We start from the raw sequence: 24,341 nt of genomic DNA, 5'->3' as shown, positions 1-24,341 counted from the left end.
AACACATAGAAAATTATCTCTTTACTTTAAAATTAATTTTCAAAACCACCCCAAACATATCCTTAATCAAATTAAATTGAATTTGTTTAGTGATCAAATTAAAAAGAATAAAGTTAGATGTTAACTTAAAGTTTATTTTTAAAAAAAATATCATATCAAGAAAAAGAACAAAAAGTTGAAGTCAAAAAAAAAAAGTATGTAACCATTTTGGAGGGAAATAACAAAAATTGAATCCTTACATATCAAAAGCATGTGATTGAAATTAGAAGAGTAGACTAGACTAAAAGACAAGAATTCACAAAAGTCAATACAAAACCTATTAAAGCTTAAGCTTTTTATTTTTTCCTTCAACAAGATACATATAATATGTCCAATCATTCAAAATTACAAATATGAAACAAACAATATTTGAAAAATATATAATATAAAATTGAAGCTTTAAAATCAATAAAATATAGAGCAATTGAAAAACATAGTACATTCAAATTTTGACATAGTTCATATACAAATAATTTCAATATATATTTTTAAATATTACTTTAGAAACATGTTTAGAATATTATATTTAAAAAAATATATAAACTTTTATATCATACAATAAATTTTTGTGCTCTCCAACGTTGTGTAACGTCATTATTCAATTTTGTTTGTTTCTTTTTGTTCTTTCAGAGAGCGTTGTCTCTCTGCAACAAGAAGCCACCCACCACCGGCCACCCCCCCTCTCTCTCCCCTTCAAATTTAGGGTTCAATACTATCTTGTGAGTTAATTTAAATTAGGTTATGTCGTCGCAACAAGGTGGTTCAGGGAACAATGCGGTGGATTTCGACCTACCGGACGAGATTCTGGCGGTTATTCCGACGGACCCATACCACCAGCTGGATCTCGCTCGGAAGATAACTTCCATGGCTATTGCTTCTAGGGTTTCGTCTCTTGAGTCTGATACCGGCCGCCTTCGTCAGAAGCTTCTAGAAAAGGATAGAGTTATCCATGACCTAGAGGACCGTGTCTCTACCCTCACTCGCGCTTCTCAACAGGCTAACTCTGCTCTTAGTACCGCCATTGATGAAAATGTATGTAATAGATGATACTCTCAATTTCTATTTGATTTTGTTTATTTTATTAAACTATTGTTAAATTAGGTTCTTTTTAGTTTTTCTTTTTTTTCATTCACTGGTGATTGATATGGGTTTAATATTAGAGTATCTGTGTTTTTATTATATACATCAAGACAAAGAATACTTTTTATTCTTTGTTCTAGTGCCATTCACGAGTAATTAACAGAGAAGATTTTAAGGAACCTAACATGGTGACTCGAAGAGGGGATAGATTAGGTGTGTTGTATGTCTAGTGTCTGATGTGGGTCAGTGTCTCTCTATACCACCGATACTTCTGAAAAAAGTATATCCGTGTTCATATTCGTTTTGGACACTGATACCAACACTTTTAGTTACGTTTTATTTATTGATTTTTTTTGCAAATTATTACTAGTGTCGCCGTATATGTGTCTGTGTCGCTGTCGTGTTCGGGGTGTCGGTGCCCATTCAACACCGCCGCTATGAAAATGACACATGTGATTGCATTCAATTACTCTTTTTTTGTTTTTAAATTATTACTGATGCCTAAGTGTTAGTGCCCTATGTATGTGTTCATATAATTGGTGCTTTTGCTTGCAAGTTTGGTTGGAAAATTTGAAATTTAAATATGTTGTACAAATTAATGCAATGGTAGATGATTTTGTAATTCTACTTTTTGGTTGTAGGTAAAGCTTACGAAGGAGAGGGATGAATTGGCAGCAACAGTGAAGAAGCTAAGTCGAGACTTTGCGAAGGTGACTGTTTGTTTCATTTCTTTATCCTGTTGTGCGATTTTGATTTATTTGACATGTGTCTGGTTTGTATTTGCTCTTCAAATTTTTCACCTGTCCCATATTATGTACCAGAGGTTCATTTGCTCTCAATCGCTATGGATGTACATTTTTGTAACATGGCAGAGTTTCTAATATATGTTTACAACTTACCGATTAGAAAGATGGACTAGTAATATCAAATCCTTGGTTGCGACTTTATTTGCATGAATGGTTATTATTACTTGATGGTACTTGCCTAAAAAATGTTACAACTTTTATACCATAATAATAACGGAGTTTGTTCTACGTAGTCGTAACTGTGTTTCTATAGATTGAAAGAACTCATGCTAGGTCAATATTTCAGCTCAAAGATTCAAATCCTTGACCACTTCATGTTATACTGATGATAGAGGCTTGAAAAATTATGTTGATCGCCGATGTAAAAAATATCAATACCAATGCTGCATGAGCATACAATAGCCAACTGTTATTGTAGACTAATGCTCCAACTGATATCAGTGAAATGCTACAAAACCAACCCGAACTTTGCTATAACCATTTGCCTCCTTGTGTAGTCTAGATCTTGTGCTGAACCCGTCATATCTAAGTACTAACATATATGTATTATTTTATACAAATTTGGCCTTTTATATGCATGCATGTTTTTTCTTGTTTCTGTTATGTATTGGTAATCTATATACTCTACATCTTATTTTCCTTTTTTATTTCATAGTTGGAGACATTCAAAAAACAACTGATGCGCTCACTAGCTGATGACCATCCACCTGTAAGACATCAATAGACAAACTTAGTCTTAATAATTCGTCACTATTGATTTTGCTACTGAAGAGAATAAATATTATTCTTCTAAACAAGTTTTTCCCGTGTTTTTTTCTTTACTCTCGGGGCAGCAAGCTGAAACAATAGATATTAGAACCTGTGACCAAGCAGTTCCAAAAGCGTATCCTGATAAGGGTAATTCCCACCTCATTGATGATTTTATTATTGTTTTCATAAAGATGGCCTTGTTAGCCGGTTGAGTACTTATTTATTCACATTTCTTTTGTTATTTATTGCTTACAGATGATGATGGAAATGACTATACAACTCATCATTCACACAGTGGCTCTGCAGATGTGGGTAGAACAGTTGAGGAAGGTAGATGATCATCTATTTATTAGGAAAAGTGGGTTTTCAAGTGTTTTATAATCTCTCATGAGACCCATATTGATTTCTTTTCTTTTGTCCTATAGCTTCCAGGTATTCAGGGCAAAAGTTTTCTTTGACCCCGTATATCACGCCACGTCTTACACCAACTGCAACTCCAAAAGTGATCTCAACAGCCGGTTCTCCTAGGAGATATTCTGCTGCTGTATCACCCAATCAAACATCTGGTGCCACCTCTCCGTCTAAAGCTTCTTCATATGATGGGCGGTCATCTCTCTCTTCATGGTATCCATCAAGTCAGCAGTCATCAGCAGCAAATTCTCCACCTCGAGGACGGCCAACTACAGGTTTCATGATTCATTGTTTATGTGTGATAAAATTGCTTTCTCTCAATCTTACTAAGATTGGTCCTTGAAGTTTGTTAATTTTATTTGCTTTTTGTCTTCCGCCATTGATTGAATGTCAGGTCGAACTCCAAAGATTGATGGAAAGGAGTTTTTCCGTCAAGCCAGGTGAGTTTATTTCTCCCTTCTGCAAAGTTACTTTTTACTTCAATTTATATATTAGAAACCAATGGAATTGATTAAATATATCACTTTTTCAGGAGTCGCCTGTCATATGAGCAGTTCAGTGCATTTCTTGCTAACATAAAGGAATTAAATGCTCAGAAACAAACACGAGAGGTAAATAAGTATTTACTGGATTTCGAACTGAAATTGTATCCAAGCAGTTGTTATTTGTCAATCATCTTTCTAATTGTTTTGTGCTCTTTTAGGAAACTTTAAGAAAGGCAGATGAGATATTTGGCTCAGATAATAAAGATCTTTACCTATCTTTTCAAGGATTGCTTAACCGAAATGTGCGCTAGGACAGAAAGTAGCATTGCTTGTAATTATGAGTTGGTAAGCAAATCTTTGATCACCATTTATTTCATTCTTGTCTTGTTTATTTTTCATAAGGTCAATTGCTGTTATTTATTGATGCTGAATTGAATACTTTCAGGTCACTTATCCAGCTCAGCACTCTTGGGTGCATTTTTCCGACTTATTTCTCTTTGATTCATTGAATCAAAAACCTACTAAGCACTGCTCTGAGCTCTATTTAATTCGAGATAGTACATTTGATCTACGATTTTCATTTTCTGAATACTTTAACATTCCCTGGTGCATGTTGTATATTAGAATCTCAAGCAAGGCTAAAATGCTGATTGAATTTTGATATATTAAGGTTTATTGTGTACTCGATTGAATCGGTTTAATGTGAATCCTAGACAAATCTTGGAATCAAATTGTTTGCTCAGTTAAATCAAATTTCTGATGGTGTTGCTTCTGACACAACCCAATTCTTCAGGAAAGGATGATGATCTTAAACAAGTTGCAGGCATGAGTTTTATAGGCTCCAAGACTTTAGGAATTTGCCATCCTTTATTTTGGTTATTTAGCTTCAAGATTAGTAGATCGGTGTAGTAATTTCAAATTGGACACGATGCTATTTGAATGTTGTGATTATAACTACTTTTTTAAATCATTTGATAAGCTAATTTTTGATTAACATGAAGTTTTGATCTCTATTTTAAAAAAAAAAATCAGTTTTTTGGTCTTCATGTTTTAAGTTTTTCTGAGTTTTGGTTTCCCATTCCATTTTTGGGGTGAATGTGGATAAATTTAATAGAACATGTATGTGCAAGCAAAATTGACATTAAAATGAGATGAGGATCAAATCAAACCTCAAGAAAATTTGAAATTGAGAGACAAAAATAGGCTTTTAAAATGTAGGAACCTAATTTCATTTAGTTTTGTTATATAATTGCGATTAATTTTCCTTCAAATTCTTGTGTACATGAAAACTTGGTTTCAAATGACAATCAAATTATCTAAAGACTCTACAGACCATTTTGGTCTCAATGGAAAGGTAACGTGACTTTAAAATTTTTCTCAATGAATTGTCTTTAATGTTTTTGTTCTAATCATTTAGGATTGTAGAATGCCCAATGCATATACATGTTATCTTATAGTTTGAAATGCACGTGCATGTTAAGTTCTTATAATTTGAAATAAGTATTTCCTGAAGTTTTAAAATGGGTTGCATGGTTTCATATATGGATGCTGATGTGAAAGTTCACATCATTCATTCAGGTCTTCCAATTTCTTATTCTATTGATTGTTGCTTTAATTCTTGTATTTGCTAAAAGCAAAATACATACAACTCCGTTTGAATAAGGATCGTCAGAGGTTTTTAGAATTATTGCGGTGTTAGAACAAACTTACACAAAATGGTGAGAAACTCTGTAAGTAATATTTTGGTGTAATGGATTGAATGTTCTCCCTCAACCTTAGGGTTGAGGTATTTATAAGGGTCTTGTGACCCTCAATCTTAGGACCCAAAAAGGTAGATTATGTACTTTCCATTCTTATGAGTGTGGAAAGAGGGTAGTTATTCCCCTATTTCTTTGGGAAACGTGGCTACCTTCATTTGACTCCCTCCCCTATTATGTTATGAACTATGACACGCCACCTGTATGTTTTCATAGAAATGCGAGCGATTTGGGAAACGGATGCCATAACCAAATGGCATGCGCTTGTTTCAATAAATGGACGGTTATGAAGTTGGTGTGGGCGACATGTTGTGTCGCATCTCCTTAATGAACCTCACACGCCACTTCCTGTGGGTCCTTTATAAATATGCTAATACACAATCCCTCAAGCACAAGGAGTTGGAAAAGGCGAAGTGATTTAGTTTGCTTTCTCCTTCTTGTTTCGACGAGTTCCTCAGGCACGAACAACTCCCTTAAGCAAGAGGCGAATGTGTAACACTCTAATTTCTCCAACGTTTATTAATATAAAATCAGAGTAAATTTTTCAAAATAATAAACATACAATTAGGATACTTTCAAATATATTAAACCTGCTCAATTATTTATAGATACATAACACAGTTTCAGATGATTTGAAACAAACTTTATAATTCCTCAATGTTACTTTTATTATGTAGCGGAAAAATCATAATCCATATTAAAACCGTTAGCATCCAACAACAAATAACATTTATTCAAATAATAGGGAGTTCATAAGACTCCAAACAAATCATTCAAAGACAACATCAAATAGATTAAGCGTTCATCCTCCCAAGTGTTACGTATTAGAGCATGACACCGACTCGACATACGCAGAAAGGAAGAACAACATCTTCCAAGCTGTTTTGATAGTAGACTATTCCTGATTACCTGCATGTTACCTACATATGGAGGCAACATTCAAACATAAAGGGTGAGATATCTCAACAATATAAAAGAATGTATAATAATAATAATTATTGTACTGACCTAGAGGTCAAAACTAGAAAGGGCCATGAATGTCTTGCACGGTGTCGAGGAAGGGGAGAGGGGGGGTGTACCTGTAAGGTACTCCGACGATCAAGTCAGTACGATCACAGATACGAGTAAGTGTTTAGGGTTATGAAAATTGTGTTACCTGACTCTCTCAAGGGAGAGAGACTATATAATGCCCTCAGCGCGTGGCCAACGATCCGAGTATTTGGGCTAGGCCGCGAGTTTAGGCCTAAAACTCGTAACTTCCAGAATTGTAGGAGTAGACCTAAGAATTCTAGGGGACTGCTCGACACTAGCTGTTAGGCAAGTAGAAAGGCGATTCTGGTCTACACGAGGTGAGATATGGGGAGCCAAATGAACGCCTAGGGACGCGGGAGCCGATCTGGTTGGCTAGGTGGCGTTGTGCTCGGTGCCGGGTGCGGGGAGAACGCCTTCTCCTCCCGTGAGTGATTGGGCCTAGGTCATTTGGGTCGTCTCAAAGGTGGACGTGAATTGGGCCGTTTCTTAGTGTCGGGCAAGTCTAGAACAAGTATATAGCAAGGTCATCATGCAAAATCATACATTATATCAATAATTATCGTGTAATATATACACCAAGCATACAACTCAATCATCATGATATCAATTATGTAATGTACAACAACACAACAATCAAGTACACAATTGTTTCACACAATAACATTCCACGCATTCCTATGCACAATTCACAATTTATTCATATATGCAAAGTGATTTACCCATCACGATACTATGCATGCGGTACCAACACAAAAAATACAGTTCAAATATATTGAACTCGATTCCCGTCGAAATCCAAATAAGTCTTAAGCGTTCCTCCGAACTACGATTTATCTTAACACGGCTCTATCCCAAGAGTCCAGACGAGACTAGGCACCCACCATAGATTCCCATATAGACTTATCTCCATGTAATGATATGAATGCATGATACACCACAAACATAAGCATAATAACATTATGCACACCACGGTCCTCATTGATCACTGTAATTCTCCCTCTGAATTACTCCAACACACAAGAATATTACACAAACATAATAACATTATGCACATCACGATCCTCACTGATCACTGTAATTCTCCCTTCGAATTACTCCAACACACAAGAATATTGCACAAACATAATAACATTATGCACTCCACGATCCTCATTGATCACCCATGAGTCACATACTCACTACAATTCTCCCTCAAATTACTCCATCACACAAGAATATTATACAATTCAAGTTATCATAAATTCCACACGTATTATCGCTTCATCAAGTTACAATCAATTATAGTAACACAACATCACAATCACATAACATCATAGTATCCCAATTCAATGCGCATGTTATCAATTCATCATGTTATATTTAATAGAAACAACAACGTTATAACAACATATTATCACGGTATCACCATCCACTGAGCATATTATCACTTCATCAAGTATATTAAATAATAATAAGACAACATCACATTGTTACAACAATACAACATCCTCACACATAACAATATACCAACAAAATCTCGCACGGAAAAGCGTCGAACACTAACAAATAATTTCTCACTGTATTTGAAATTATTTTCATTGGTTAGAAAATATTTTAGCTTCCCGTAGGTTCAAACAACGCGTCAAACAGACACCTGAATCAAAGGTTACAAGTTTTCAAAGTTTTACGAAGATGCAAACACCGACATCATACTGCAACATACACTGACAACACAAAACTTCATTATACATCAATTAAATTTAGTTCCAGAAACTTGAGACCATTTTTACAAGAAATTACATTGTATTAGCTTTCCACAAGTTCAAACGGCGTGTCAAACGGACACCCCGAGTCAAAAGTTACGAATTTTCAAAGTTTTGGAAAAATTATGTCAGAACAGCGTAACAGGTTACGGTAACCGGTTACGGACTCGAAAACAGCCCAAAAACCTAATTTTTAATAGTGTAACCAATTACACAAATACACGTAGCCGATTACACTGTAGCAGAAGCACTTTTCTGCTACTTATCAGTACGAAAATCACTTTTTAAACCATCCCAAAACCCCAATTTGCAACCAAAGTCATGCTTCTCATTACCCCCAATCAAACATACATATTATCCAATGTTTCTACATGTTATGCACCAACAATTGCATCAATTCAACCACAAACATACCAACAATTCATCACATAGTTTCATACAAGCACACGAAGCAATTTAATAACAAAGTCATACAACAATGGCAATCAACACCACATACCTAACATTATACAATCCATTAGAAAGTTAGAACCTCACCCTTACCTTGACATTCTTAGCAAAAACTTTCTTCCCTCTATCAATGGTGTTTTTCCCTCTTCTTCCTCAAGCACTAGCTCCACACTCCTCTCTTTTTCTTCTATTTTCACGTTCTATCAAAAACTTCCTTCACTAATCCCTATTCCCTTATTATATTATTATTACCATTATTATTATTTCCTAAAAATAAAATAAAAACACTAAATAATTAAAATAACCCAATAATTATTTAGCTATTACCAATATTATTTAATTCCTCTAATTTTAATTAAATAGTGCTAGTAGCTAATTACTCCAACCACTCCCAAATTCTACACGGTTATTCACACGCCCTAACACCTTAATCTCTATATTTCTAAGGTAGCTACCCCACAACAAGGGCATCAGAACACATCAAACACTCATCAATACATATAAATGCACAACTTCACACAATCAATTACGATACACAATTTAAATAAAATTGAGGCGTTACAGAGTCCCTCAAGAGTGAGACAAACCTATAAGTGTCAATAAGGTGAATCCTTAAATGTCAACTGAGAGAAATTCCTAAACATTAATTGAGGTGAAAACATGTACGATATTAAATGCAATTGATGATGGTTTCGCCCTTGGAAACCAATTTGGCCTTAATTTATAATATGTGTCACTGACGTGGAAAATCTTTTTAATTGTTAAGATGCTTAGGGAGAGGTTGTTGATTACTCCTATGATTGAATTTTCCATTCTTATAAAAGGATTTCATCATTTCCTTATTTAACCTTTCTTGTATTTTCATTTCTCAAGTTTTCATCCATTTTATTAGGAGTTTTACAAGCGCAAAATGCACATGCTCTTAGTTCTTCAAAATACAAGCTCTTAACTTTGTTTGAAGGTACAATTCCACCATTCTTTAGTTCATTTTTCTTTTAATGGTGATCGTTAATGTTTTAGAACGTTAAGGAGTGGTTGTGCAATGTTGTCATGATTTATACCTTTAGGGGGCGCGAGAGCCCTGGTAATTCTGATAGTGATTCTCTTACTCCTCCCATTTTCATCAGAAGTCAATGGCGGAGACATATGCTAAAAGTTTTAACGTCAAAGATTTCGTGTCTCTGTACTCTAGTGAGGAGAGAATCATTGGTTTTCAGAAGCATATCAGGCTTTCCAATACTAGAAATAAAGATAATGTGATTTTAGAGTCGTGTTCTAAATAGGAGAGGCTCAATATGGCCGCCCTGGATGGCTTGCCCACCTTTTACTTCTATTTTGACCTCATTGTGATTCATGATTTAGGAATTTTAATACTTTTTATGTCGTTTGAAGCCGAGTTTCTAGCATATGTAAACATCACTCCTTCTCAAGTTATGCTCAATGTTTGGAGTGTGGTTAAGACGTTTGAAATTATGTGTCAACGATTAGAAGTCTTCCTTACCATTCGAGTATCTTCTTTTTCTATAAGATTTGTTGAAATATCTATGCTAAATAAAACAAATAACTTTGGTAGAAAAGAAAAACACTTATCAAGAAAGTCAATACTATATGTTTTTTTTAAAGGTAGAAAATATAATTAAATGACTAATTATTTTAAAACTATTCATATAAAATAAAATTAATAAACAATTAAAATATTTTTTAAAATGTAGATAAAAAACTAATTTGTGAATAATACTAGAATATTTTTTATGCCAAAAGAGTAGGACAAAACTTAGGTATAATTTTTTAGGTGTGGTTCTTATTTTTTTTAATAAAAATATGACAAATATATTTAAATATTATTTAGTGAGTGAAAATAGGAGGAAATTATACACTTGTCATATTTTCATTAAAAAATAGTAAAAACTACACCTCAAAAATTGTATATGCAAAAAAAAATTATAAATTTCATAAAAATTATAATAAATTAAAAAATAAATAGAATATTAATTAGATAGGATCAACTAATCAACTAAAGCATAATTTATTGATATATTTATGTTAGGTAAAAATAATTAAATTTATAAGGTAAAATATTTTTTTACTAAAAAAGTGTGATAATTCGTTAAAAAAATAAGTAGCCTCTTAATTTTAAATTATTAAAAAAATATATTAAAAACGTGCGATATTTAATTTTGAAAAAAAAAAAATAGCTAATGAGTGAGAACCGTAAATAAAAAAAAAACAAACTAACGAGTGAAAGAGTACTATTGAGCGAGATTTGGCTACAAACCCTGAATTCTTGAAGTAAATATCAGCATTACTGACTAGCTAGAGCTCGTTGATGAATCCTAACGCCGCCGTCTAGCTCTGCTTTCAACTTCAAAATTCACCACTTACTTACCGGTAAGGCTTTCTCATTCTTCCTTTCAATTTTCACGTTCCTCCTATAACTCTGTTATATCTATTTATTTTACCTAGAATTGATCATTGTTGAATTTCTGTAAAGTATGATAGAACTGGGGTTTGCGTAGTTTTTGGTGCTTTATTGATTTTGTTTATTATCACATTGCCTTTCTGTTTGCATTGATGGAACAGGGAACGATTAAATATACATCAACCTGAGAAGAATTTAATCTGCCCCCGTCCTCATGGCTGGTTTGTTGCTTGGTGATCCTCAATGGTACTTTTCTAGAAAGGAGATTGAAGAAAACTCTCCCTCCAAACTCGATGGTGTCGATTTGAAGAAAGAGGCATACCTACGAAAATCATACTGTTCTTTTCTACAAGATTTAGGCATGAGACTTAAAGTGTGAGTTTTTATGTCCTTTACTACTATCTGTGTTTTTTCGTACTTTTTCATTGTGAAACCAGATTTGTTGTGAATTTTCTTGTTTAAATTTAGATGGTTAGGCTGTTTACGAATGAGCTGTGTTTCTGTGTTTCTGTAGAAGCAGAGAGAACATTAGGAATATCTTAATTCTTTACATGTTTATTCATATATATAGTTATATCACATGATCGCGTGTTATTGGAATTACAAATATAGACACATAGCTTAAGTTATAATAATGTTGATACTGATTTAATTGTGATGCAGACCTCAGTTAACTATTGCCTCTGCCATTATTTTTTGCCATCGATTCTTTCTTCGGCAGTCCCATGCAAAGAATGACCGAAGGGTGAGTTAATATTGTGTTATTCTTGCAATTAGTTATCATTCCCATTGGGACCAATTGATCACACTCACCTAGAGGGATGATAATGCTAGGCAGTTTTATTGTTGTAACTTGCAATGCACATTATCTTTCAAAGATAATAATTCCCTTCTGTTTGAACCATGCATAAGTTTGTGTTTTTCTACAAATTTCAGTAAGCACTAAGCAGTGGTAGCTAATCCAAATTTCTGATGTCATATTTTATATCATGCATTCATGCTTCAGCTGTTACTTTTGTGAGTTTTGCATAAGAAATCCTGTGGCTAATTCCAGTTGTTTGTTGTATTTATTGTTTATTGTGTCTATGGAATTCATGATATCTTTTTTAAAATTTTTACTCTCATGCTATTTAGCACTGTTCTTCTCAGCTCTTATGCTAATTCTTGCTAAACCTGTTATTTTTGATATTCCTTTCAATCTTTGTGTTTATCATTATAATTTTTGTCTTTTAGTTTTACCTTGGTTTTATTGGATGATGTATAAATTTTTTGGCATGTAGTAGATAAAAGTAACTTAACCTGTTTTTGCAGATCATTGCTACAGTTTGCATGTTTCTTGCTGGGAAGGTTGAAGAAACTCCCCGTCCTCTAAAAGATGTTATTGTTGTTTCATATGAAATTATACACAAGAAGGATCCTGCAGCTGTTCAGAGGATCAAACAAAAGGTATAGCATATTCCGCACTACCTTGTACGTTTTTTATTTTCTCTTTATTTCACTTAGAGAGCTTAAAGGGAAATGGTTATGGCCCTGCATTGTGGGCTCTAGGGAGGGTCTTTGCGGATCATTATTTGTTTAGGTTCTGATAAGTATATTTTACTTGGTAGTAATTTTCTTGAATGTGTCTCTCATAATCTATTTTATTCCTACTATTCTACTTTTTTAATTATACTTAATCATCAAGTAACACCATAAATATAGAAACACACTAGGTTTTGCAAAAGTTATGTAATTACTAGTGAGGTTAAGATAGGGAGGTTATAGGCTTGCCGCTATGGTGAGGCAAGTTGTGTACTGCATTAATATCGCTGCGTTGGGCTTCGTGGCCTGAAGGGGATGGAGTATCAACAAAAGAAAAAAAAAATTCTTCTGTTTATGGCCAGATCCTGCATTTCTACTTTTGGGGGTCAGCTTCTCTGATCCGCCATTCCGGATTGACAGCGTAAAGATTTACCTGCTATCTAATTTAGGGGTTGGTTGCTTGCGCTGCTCTCTGGAATCAATAACTATGGTTGCTTGATGTGCATTTTCAAATTGATATATGAGTTCGGAATACTTCTCTTTAAATATTTGTATGTGTATTTAAACTTAGGAGTTTATTTAAAAATCAATTTTCTTTTGAATTTTGTTTTTCTTCCTAATTTGCTTCTCAATTACGATTTATTTTTATCATGCAATTGTGGCGCAGGAAGTGTATGATCGGCAGAAGGAATCAGTTTTACTTGCAGAGAGAGTTGTTCTTGCAACTCTTGGTTTTGATTTTAATATGCAACATCCTTATAAACCTCTTGTTGAGGCAATAAAGAAATTCAAAGTTTCTCAGCATGCCCTTGCTCAAGTAGCGTGGAATTTTGTTAATGATGGGTACGAAGATTACTTCTCCTTTTTTTACGGCCAAGGTATCCTCGATTTTCTTTACTGAAATTTGGATGTGGTGTGTATGCAGACTAAGGACATCTCTTTGCCTGCAATTTAATCCCCATCACATTGCCGCTGGAGCCATATTTCTTGCGGCAAAGTTCCTCAAGGTGAAGCTCCCATCAGACGGGGATAAAGTTTGGTGGCAAGAGTTTGATGTCACTCCTCGCCAGTTGGAGGGTTGGTGTCTTCTTTTTTGTTTGCAAAATCGAGTAGAATCTAGATGTTATTTTAGCTTTTTATATTTTGGAAAGTCCCAACACTGTGTCTCTACCTTTTACAGAAGTTAGTAATCAAATGCTGGAGCTATATGAACAAAATCGAACAGCGCCGTCCAATAATACTGTTGAAGGACCTGCAGGAGGTGGCAATCGGGGAGCTGCAAAAGCTCCAACAAGCAATGATCAAACCGCAACAGCAAACAATGATTTGCATACCGGAGTCCCAAATACAAGACATGAAACATCAAAACCTACAATATCTAAAAATGTTATTGATCCGTCTGCTAATCATGTTTCTGTAAGAGGTCATGGTAAACATGGTGATTATAGGGCGACGGAAACGAAAGACATGGTGGAAGATGATGCTAAATGCAATAAACACCCTGACCAGAAACCTGCACCATACAAAGAGAACTTTCTGGAAGCTCGGGAGACGGGGAGATCTCAATCAGGTTCGGAGAAAAATCTAGAAACCAATGGTCAGAGAAGTGACCTAAATCACAGAGATGCTGCATTTGCCCGTCCCCCACAGGAAGTCATAAAAAAAATTGATAAATACAAGGTAAAAGCTGCCTTAGAAAAGCAAAAGAAAGCAGCTATAGCAGCTAATCATATAACTAAAAGAACTGAGTTAATGGATGAAGATGATCTGATTGAGAGAGCAATCGAAGATGGAGTTGAATTGGCTTCTCAGAATGGGAAGAATCAACTGGATAAGCTTGAAAGCTGGTCTAAGCCCTTAAACAAATCAGATTATGAGAATATGCAGAATGGAAAGCAGCAAGATCATGCAGAGGATCATCTTCAAGGGCTGAACGGTATGCCACCACATGAAACAGATCATGCCGAAGAAGGGGAGCTTTTTACACTTAATGACATAGACCATTGGGTTCAATCACCCAAGTCAAGCAACAAGAGAAAAGCAAGGAGCTCGCCTGACGAAGTGAAGGAAAGGAAAAAACTGCATAGTTATAGTGCAGAACCTCCCCACCATAGCCACTTTGATTATATAGAAAATCGAAACAAGGTCAACCAACCAGGACATTCTGAAAGGGACAGCAAAAGGCGTGTACAGTAAAATCACATTTGATGCAGTGTTTAATGTGGCTGAACATTTTATCCGAAAAGATCCTTGAATTCTCTCAATTCTGATGATCCTGCTCTTTACTCACCATCAAATGAATTTTTGTCAGTTGAACAAATGAATTTTTGCAAGTTGAGCAAATGAATTTTTGTCAGTTGGATCAATTCCATATTATGGAGTCAAGGGAAAATTTAACATGGTCTTGTTTGAATGAGGTCTATTTTCCCATAAGATCATTGATTTTTATCATTATAATTATTATACATGTGAATTTTTGGTAGTTAAACCGAGTGATTAGAAGTGACAAGTAATTTGTTAGTGTTAGTGATCAATGCACTTACAGCAATCCAATGGTTTGCTTATTTACTTTGTCACTGGATAAATACTTATACAGCACAAACCTAAACAAAAATCATTTAGACACACAAGATATATATTCCCTCCGTCCCAAATTATAAGAGAAATTTACTTTTTAGATTCATTAAATAATTAATGTATCTGGTCGGTATATATACCAGATACATTAATTATTCAATAATATATAGACCAGATATATTAATTATTCAATGAATCAAAAAGAGAATTTCTCTTATAATTTGGAACAGAGAGAGTCTTATTTAATAATATTTAATGTTTTTCTCTTTCATATGATGTTTGCGTGGGATGGATTTTATTTAGGCCTCTGATGTGTCAATTAATTTGTGGGGAATTTTCACACTTCTATGTCTTCTATTGGCAAAATTTTAAAAAGAAGAATTTTTTTAAAGTTAATTCCGACATGTATCTCCATACTATTTGTTACAATTATCATCAATTTTTTTTAAAAAAAAAACACAGTTGCAATGCCATGAGTTAAATTATGTGTTCCTACACACTTTATTGACGTGTGAGTACTAGTTTGACCAGTATTAGTTCTGTTTTTAGCTTGGTGAATCCCATCTCATCATATGGAGCAGAACACAGATCCTCTCGTGCAGACTGCTGAATGCCTTCTTCATTTATGCGGCCTCTAATCCGATAGTTTATAGATTTTAAAATAAAGAAAATAAAGATAAAAATAATGTTTTTCAAGAAAAATTATTGGTGGAAATTGTGATAGAACCGTCAACATGCTGGAGAGGATTTAGATCCATATGGAGCATGTAGTTCCGTATAAGAGTGTTAAAAAAAAGATGGTTTATTACATTCTACACTCAAATTTTGGGAAGGTCTCAATCGCGTCCGACCACAAATAGAACACATGCGCAACATCCCAAACTGAAACAAAAAGGCGCGCCCCATTCAAACGACAACAGAGTACGTTCCGACCTCGGAGGCGCGCTCTGGTACAAGCTCAACATCCCAAACTGAAATAAAAAGGCAAGTGTCCACTCTTTGACGAGCAGATTCTTGACCCGACGTGAAAACCTCAACCGAGCTCCACCATCGTCGAACAAATTTCAGCAGAACACATAGCTCGCAATGGAAAGTTCCTGCCACGGAGCTAAGGTCTCAATCGAGATCCTTAAAACCGCTATCAGTTCAGAACCCAACTCCGGTCACTCGACGAGTTCAATACACTGTCGAGCAACATCACTGTCGAAGCAAGCTATCTCCTTACGAGCAGCTCAAATCAACGAGCACCCAGAACCTTTACCCTAGGAAAATAAGTACTTGACAAACATAGCAGATAAACTCACGAAGTATAAAAAATGAAGCATACACGAGCATAGCAAAAATGTTAAAACCTTTAGAAGAAAACGAACACAAAGGCCGAAGACGTCACAATATTACAAAAGCGGGCAAAGCCCATCATTCAAATATTACAAGGGCACGTAGGCCCAAACAAATACCAACAAAATAAACAAGTCAAGACTGACGATCTTCGCCTTCATCCTCGCCGAGGTCAACGAGAGACACTATCCGACCACCCTCCACCTTAGACAGGTGCCCAATCCCATAAGTGACGAGCTCGGTGCCAGGATTCATGACCTTAAGCTGAGCCACCGCATTTTCGAAACCCATCTCGACCGCCGCCAAGCAGTCCATCTCAAGCTCCCCTGTCTGAGAGACCAGCTCTGCGCGAGTCTTCAAGGTTTTCACCCATCAGTCTCATCTTCGGTAGGTGCTGCAGCGGTCTCCAATGCAACAGCCATGTCCTCTAAATTCTTCTTCTTGATGGCCCGCTCCGCAGTCAACTTGGTCAGTTCCTCCTCCCTCTCCTGTAGCTCGGTGACGATCCCAGTATGGATCTGATATTTTTCCTTAAAATCAGTGAAATCGGTCTCCAGCTTGGCCACCTTTGCCTATAGCTTCTCATTCGCCGCCTAAAGCTTCTCCAGATCTTACGCAGAGCAGGTTTCCTCGTCAGTGAGGACCGTGGCCATTTCTTGGACCCTCATCAGAGCAGCGACATCCTGACCCAACACTTTTCTCCTGCCTTCTGCGCCTAAGTTCTTGATGACCAACGACTCCGTCCGAGGTACAAACAGAGAAGTGCCCCCCCACAAAGAGCCCACTGTTGAGAAAGCAAAGGGGCATTACAAACTTCTCCTTGGTACTTTCCTCTGTGAGATCTATGTCCACGTCCTACCTGCGTGTTTCCTTTTCTTGCCCAGAGCATCGTGCGGGGTAGGAGATTGGTTGCCAACAGGGGAAAAGGAAGTACCGGAACCACCTGAGCCGTCTTTGGACTCGTTCAGAAGCTGCACCATGTGGCCCTTGGACTGTCTCTTCCCAACTTTTCCTTTGTTTATCGCCATCTTGAGAACACGATGTTGAAGGCTGGACATGTTACTTAAAAGAGATGACAGGCACACGTTAGTATACCGAGAAAGAAATGCACACAAACATGTTAAAAGGAAAAAATAACTACTTAAAAGCAATTTAACATCCTCGACGGTACTACACTCGAGGAGCTCTTTGGTGTTGATAAACTGGGCCTCGTAAAAGGCCTTGCTCTGCTTGTCAAGGATAATCTCCCCATTCATAGTCTCCCACCGAGCAGGAGCGAAACCATTAACAAACGTCACTAGCTTGTCATATCTACGTTGGTCCTTGGGGTCCAACTAGCTAGTAGGATTAGTATTTAGTGATATAGTAGTCGGTGCTCTGATCAAAATGGTCGCGACTCCAACGATGGTTGAACTTTGCGACCATCTTCGTCATCTCGCTTCCATCCTCCTTATGACGAACACTCCCGTCCTCCTCGGTCACCACCCTTCGCTCAAACAAAGAATCAATAGCCTCTGGGCTCACAGGCTTGAATAAATAGTACATATCTTTAAAGGTAGGAACAAAGTCTGTGAATGCCTTAAACAATTTCTTCGTCTGTTTTATGGACACCCAACTGTGTTTCCTGTTTGCAGATTGTCGCTGAAGGTGGAAGCAGCGAAAGAACAAGGGGTTAGTTGCCCCAACCTCGAGATACTACCACACGATCTTGAAAGCCTGAATAAAGGCAATCGAGTTCGGGTGTAACTAAGAGGGCGCCAACTCCAGCCAACTAAAGACACCCATTTGAAAATCGCTAAAAGGAAACCGAAGACCCAGCTCTCTGAAGACGTACTCATACATAGGAAAACAGTTCAATAGGAAATACAGACATGCCCATTCTTCTTGGTTGGGTTGATAAACTATGCAAGATAATGGTTGACAAGATGACATTGATTAATCAAAGAAAAAGATAGTGATTTTCGAATTGATGAGAACAATGTCATGAGATGTCTTGATCAAGTTTGTATTCCTAATGTTCGGATTTGAAAAGAGGATTTTGGATGAAGGGCATCGTAGTGGTTTGAGTATTCATCCTGGTGCTACTAAGATGTATTAAGATTTGAGAAGGTTATTTTGGTGGAAAGGTATGAAGAAGGATATGGAGGAATTTGTTTATTCGTGTTTGACTTGTCAGATGTCAGATATCGAACATCAGAAGCCGTCTGGTTTGATGCAACCGTTATCCATTCCAGAGTGGAAATGTGTAACGACCCGATTTTATTAGCTATTTTATTTATTAGCTTATTTTTGTGTTTTATTAATTATTTGTTTATTTAATTATTATGTGGTATTACTAATTAATTGAAATATCTAATTATATGCATATTTGTGTTTTATGGTTTAATTAAGTTATTAGTAGTATACTATGTATTGGGCCTAATTAGTAATTGGATGGGTGGGTAATAACATAACTAAGCCATTAAGAGAAAGATAGTAAGAAGAGGAAAACTAGGTTTTTAGAGATAACACAATTTGGGGAAAATAAGAGAAAGAAGATAAGAGAGGAGAAAGAACAAGAGAAGAGGAATTGTAGATTTCTTGAAGTTAGAAGGAGAAATTCAAGAGGTAAGGGTTTGAATCCAAGTTCTTGTAGAATCTATGATTGGGTAAATGTTGTTTGTGTATGTGAATCTCTTCATCTTTCAATTTCATAGTTTTGGAAATGTTAGGGTTTATGTAACTTTTGCTCATTTTGTGAATCTCTTGTTGTTATGTTGTTATGTGGTGATAAATGATGTTATTGTTGCATGAATTGAGTGTTTAATGAGTTGATTTGATGATTCTAAATGCTTATGTTCATTTGGGTTGGATTGGGTATGATTGGAAATGTGTTTTGCTGTCAAAACTATTAAATTTTCTGCTACTGTCACGTGGGAACCGGTTCCCAGATGTGCCAACCCAGTTTCCCATAGTAAAAACCAGAAACGAGCTTTTTAGAAAGTCAGAACCTGGTTCCCACATGGGGAGGAACCGAGTTCCACTGTGCACTTTGGAAAAATGTTTGTAACTTAGAATTAGCATAATTTTGATCCGTAACTCCTTTTTAGGTGTTGTTTGAAGCATATTGAAGCTTAAATAATTGTCTATATGATAGAGTAGGATTAGTTGGCAATTGTTTAATTTAATTATGATGTTAATTGGGAATAACATGTAATTATATGTGTATGTTATGGATGAATTGTGCATGATCAATGTTCATGGATGCATTATGTGATATGATAATCGTGAATTATGTGATTGATTGCTAAATTCTAATTGATGCTTGAGATTAAGTTGAATGTCATGTTGTGTAATGTTGTGCAAAGTTGTAAAGATGTGATTGTGTAGTTTAAGAGATAGAGAGATCGTCTTAAATGCATGAGTCTTGTTTTGTTGCACACGTACACAAACATGAGTCTTTGAAAGTGGAAATGTTGGGTAATCTCGAGCGGATTATTTACTTGTCCCAAATCTAACGCCAAATGGGATTTGAAAGCTTAACGCCGAATGGAGCTTTGAGATGGTTATGTTGTCCGTAGAGAGTGGCAATTGGTTTACCCGTAATGATAACAAGCAGGGATCCACATTCCATGTTGGATAGAGTCACACTTTATTCGCACGTTTCGGTGTGAATGTGTTGTGTGATTATGTTATGTGTGTATGAGAAGTGATAAGTGAATTTTGTGATTCATTTGATATGAATGATTGTTGTGTTATGATTGTGATATATATGATTGAAACATATGTGATGTAGATGTGAAATTATATGTACTTAGAATCTATATGTTGGTGAAATATAATTAGGTACATTGTTTAGTAATCATGTTTGATTATGTAGAATTGAATGAGCTATATTGTATAACATGAATATGTGAATCTTGATTAATTGCATATGATGCATGTTATGGGAATAGTGATGAATTGTGAAATGTATGCTTGTTGTATTGCATTTCCCATTATTATATTTTCTATTTAGAATTTGAATTCTCACCCTTCTGTTTGTGGATGATGTTCTTCGTGACATCGTGCAGGTTCCGACGCTTAGTGGCTTATCGAGGATTTAGCCGAGGAACATTTCTTTTACTGTTTGGATTAGTTAGAGAGTCAATGCTCTGATTATGTAGCACTTAGGCGGGGTTTTGAACTCTTATTTCTATTTGATTATGTCATGAATCTCATTGATGAACCATGTTTGGTTATGTTGGATATTGTTGATTGAGGCCTATGTTGCCAAGTTATTAATTCATATGACGTATGAATATTGATTTGAATATCTTATATGAATATGATAGATGAATATAGTATGGGATATTTTCATTGAAACTTATTGAATTATTCTTCCGCGCGTATTATGCATTTATATTTTGGAAACATGAGATAATCTATTGTGTTACAAATTGATCAGTTGCATTTATGGTGGGAAGTATATGTTCCAGATTTTCATTTGGATGAAAATAACATGTGATATCCCCTTTTATGCATATATTCTGTGTGTATATTTATTATTTTGGGTTATTAAAAAGGGGTGTTACATTAGTGGTATCAGAGCCTGGTCGACCAGTTGGTCAATAGTCGTTAATGTTTTCTAATCCTGTTGTATTTGATTTGTGTATCTGACACGATCGATACTGTTTGTCTGGTTGTTTGGTTATCGTAGGACGATGGTTGCACTTGCAGGCAGGAATGATGATGCCATTGCTGAGGCGTTGAGGATGTCGGCTGGCTCCATTGGTCAGATTCCTCAAGCGAATGCTGGTAACCGGAATGGAGATGATGATGAGTATCGTGCCTTAGGGAAGTTCCAGAGGAATAATCCTCCTGTCTTTGAGTATAAGCATGAACCTGATAAAGCTCAAGCTTGGCTGAAGGAGATTGAGAAAATCTTCAGAGTCATGAACTGTACTGATGCTTAAAAAGTGCAGTTTGGCACTCATATGCTGGAGAAGGAAGCTGAATATTGGTGGAACAACACTCTTCAAAGTTTTGAAGAAGATGGCATTGAGGTTACTTGGGGCCTTTTCCGTGATGTCTTCTTGGAGAACTACTTCCGGAAGATTGTCGTCGGAAGAAAGAAGTGGAGTTCCTTGAGTTGAAGCAAGGAAATGGTACTATTGTTGTTTATGCTGCTAAATTTCAGGAGCTTATCAAATATTGTCCCCATTATAATACTGCTAATGCTGAGAGACCTAAATGCTTTAAGTTTGTGAACGGCTTGAGACATGATGTCAAGAAGGCTATTGGTTACCAACAAATTACCCGTTTTACTGAGTTGGTTAACAAGAGTCGGATTTATGATGAGGATAGTAGGGAGAGTTCTTCTCACTAAAAGGCTTCAAATGATGGAAAGGGTAAAGGTCAACACCGTGGGAAACCGTATGACAAGAAAAAAAATGGTTTTGGCAGAAAGTCAAGTGGGGGAGAATCTAGTGCCTCGGTTAAGTGCTATAACTGTGGTGTGGAAGGTCATCATGCTGTTGATTGTCCTAAGGAAGTTGTAACATGTTTCAAGTGTGGCAAGATTGGTCACAAGGCAAACAAGTGTGGAATTGGTGCGGGTGTGACTTGCTACAATTGTGGTGAGCAAGGGCATATTAGTACCAAGTGTACCAAACCGAAGAAGGAGCAAGTTAAAGGGGAAGTGTTTGCATTGTCTGGTGTGGAGACCACTACTGATGAGAGGCTAATCCAAGGTACGTGCTTTATTAATGGCACACCTTTGATTGCTATTATTGATACTGGTGCAACACATTCTTTCATTTCTTTGGATTGTGCTAAGAGATTGAATCTTGTGTTATCTGATATGCGTAGAAGTATGGTTATTGATACACCTACTATGGGTTCTGTTTTATATGGTATTCCGTCGAGTATTATTTCTGATAGAGATTCGAGGTTTACGTCGAGATTTTGGAAAGGTTTTCAAAGTGATTTGATTATCAAGTTATGTTTGAGTTCTACTTATCATCCGCAAATTGATGGTCAAACGGAGAGGACGATTCAGTCGCTTGGGTATCTTTTGAGAGCTTGTGTTTTGGAGCAAGGAGGTGCTTGGGATAGTTATTTACTGTTGATTGAGTTCGCGTATAATAACATTTTTCATTCTCGTATTGGTATTGCTCCTTTGGAAGCTTTGTATGGCCGAAGGTGTAGGACGCCATTGTATGGATACGAATCTGGAGAGAGTAGTGTGGTTTTGGCGTTGAGATGGTTGTGTCGATTGTATTTTCGAGGACAAAAATATTCTAAGTGGGGGAGAGTTGTAACAGCCCGATTTTATTCGCTATTATTATAGTAATTATATTATTTGATGTTGTTAATAATTATTTGTTTATTTAGTTATCATGTGATATAATAATTATTTAAGTATTTAATTATGTGTGTGTTTGTGTTATTTGGCTTAATTAAGTGATTAGAGAAATTTTAATGATTTGGGCCTAAGTGGTAGAATATAACATAATAGATGGATTATGGGTTAAGCCCATTAAGATAAGAGATAGTAAGAGTAGAGATTAGGGTTGGAGAATCATAATTCATTTTGGGGGAGAAAGAATAAATAGAAGAGAGAAAAACTCAAAGGGAAGAGCACTTGAGGAAAGAAGAAAAATTATAGAGGAAACCTCAATTTTTGCAGCAAGTTTCAGCAGAAAACCTCCTTGGCAAATCGGGCGTATCTCTCAATCCAACCGTTGGATCGTTCCGATACTTGGTCACGGAGTTCCTGACTCATAAAGGTAAGTTCTTCGCGAAGCGATTTTCATTTTGAGGGTTTTAATTTTGTCTGATAAGCCGATTTCCGAGCTGGTTTTTAGGTGTGTCTCCAAGTGATGTTAGAAAGGATTTCTTTTGGAGAAAAGCTTATAGCTATGGTGAAAGAGTCCATATTTACTAAGGTAAGAGTGAAGTTATTTCATGATAAAGGGTTGTATGATAGTATGTTATGGTGGGTAGATTCTATACTTGATATCCATGTTCTTCTATGTGCAATTTTGGGTATTTGATGGTTTGTTGGAATGTGATGATATAAATGTGATAAGTTGTGTGCAATTGATAATCTATGTGCATTAAATTATTATGCTTGTTATGGATAAACCATTGATGGTAAAATAATGGGTTTAGTTGTGGAATTGAAAATGTTAGGGTTTATGTTAAATTCTCATGAAATTGACTCTAATCATGTTTTGAATGAAATATCGATAACATATAATTATGTTTGTGCGAGCTATGTGATGAATTGTTGATAACATGTAATCATGTTTATGTGCGTTATGCATTGATGAATTGAGGATAACATGTAATTATGTTTGTTGTTAGTATGTTTAATTTGTTGTTGTTGTTGTAGACCTTATGGTCAAAGTTGATAGGTTGTATTGTGTGGATAAGCATGAAGTGAATATTGTTGTATAGTTGGAAATGATTATGTTTGAAATAACATGATGTATGCTCTTTATGACGAATAACTGTTGTTATGACGAGGATGATTATATGATGGTACTTATATGATGATGATGTAATGTGAAGTTGAATATGTTGTTATTCTTGAGCTGTTGGTATTATAACTTGTTGTTGATGCGTTGACGAAATGGTAGGCCTATGGCCAATGTTGAATGAGTTGAATCGTCCCAATATATGGACATGCTTGAGTTGTAGGTCGTATGCCCAATGTTTATCTAAGTTGATGCCATTGATGCATATTATAAGTTATTGTTTGTTGTGTGTTGTTGTTGTCGTTGCGCTGTTGTGAATTTGTTATTGAAGTTGATAATCTCGTTGTTAAGTTGTGTTGTGAGCCTTTGGCTAAAGCTGAACGGTGTGATTGTTGACATGTGACCGTTGTTGTGTTGTTGTTATGTCATTGTTTCGTTGTCGAGTTGTGGTCGTTGTATGTTGTCACATAGCATAGCATAACATTAAATTTG

General features: G+C 35.8%; 3 protein-coding genes across 3 annotated transcripts; all 3 read left to right on the top strand.

Moving 5' to 3' along the window:
• Nucleotides 1–613: 613 nt before the first annotated feature.
• Nucleotides 614–4,302, top strand: LOC131617061 (uncharacterized protein At4g15545). Its single transcript, XM_058888442.1, has 10 exons — nt 614–1,071; nt 1,761–1,829; nt 2,581–2,634; nt 2,759–2,822; nt 2,931–3,005; nt 3,101–3,361; nt 3,481–3,526; nt 3,619–3,697; nt 3,790–3,916; nt 4,017–4,302. Exons 1-9 carry the CDS (start codon nt 781–783, stop codon nt 3,880–3,882), a joined length of 1,032 nt encoding a protein of 343 aa, XP_058744425.1. The 5' UTR covers nt 614–780; the 3' UTR covers nt 3,883–3,916; nt 4,017–4,302.
• A 6,484-nt stretch (nt 4,303–10,786) lies between these two features.
• LOC131620417 (cyclin-T1-3-like) lies at nt 10,787–14,756 on the top strand. The gene is made up of 7 exons (XM_058891487.1): nt 10,787–10,940; nt 11,133–11,346; nt 11,635–11,716; nt 12,283–12,417; nt 13,160–13,335; nt 13,418–13,569; nt 13,673–14,756. The coding sequence occupies exons 2-7, from the start codon at nt 11,186–11,188 to the stop codon at nt 14,686–14,688; spliced, it is 1,722 nt and encodes a 573-aa protein (XP_058747470.1). The 5' UTR covers nt 10,787–10,940; nt 11,133–11,185; the 3' UTR covers nt 14,689–14,756.
• Nucleotides 14,757–21,089: 6,333 nt separating this feature from the next.
• LOC131618796 (uncharacterized) lies at nt 21,090–23,829 on the top strand. Its single transcript, XM_058889954.1, has 4 exons — nt 21,090–21,327; nt 21,483–21,740; nt 21,891–22,118; nt 23,765–23,829. The coding sequence occupies exons 1-4, from the start codon at nt 21,090–21,092 to the stop codon at nt 23,827–23,829; spliced, it is 789 nt and encodes a 262-aa protein (XP_058745937.1).
• Nucleotides 23,830–24,341: the final 512 nt, after the last annotated feature.

The sequence above is a fragment of the Vicia villosa genome, linkage group LG7, assembly GCF_029867415.1.
Source record: "Vicia villosa cultivar HV-30 ecotype Madison, WI linkage group LG7, Vvil1.0, whole genome shotgun sequence".
NCBI classification, from domain to species: Eukaryota; Viridiplantae; Streptophyta; class Magnoliopsida; order Fabales; family Fabaceae; genus Vicia; species Vicia villosa.
This window is presented reverse-complemented; position numbering and strand designations above follow the sequence as displayed.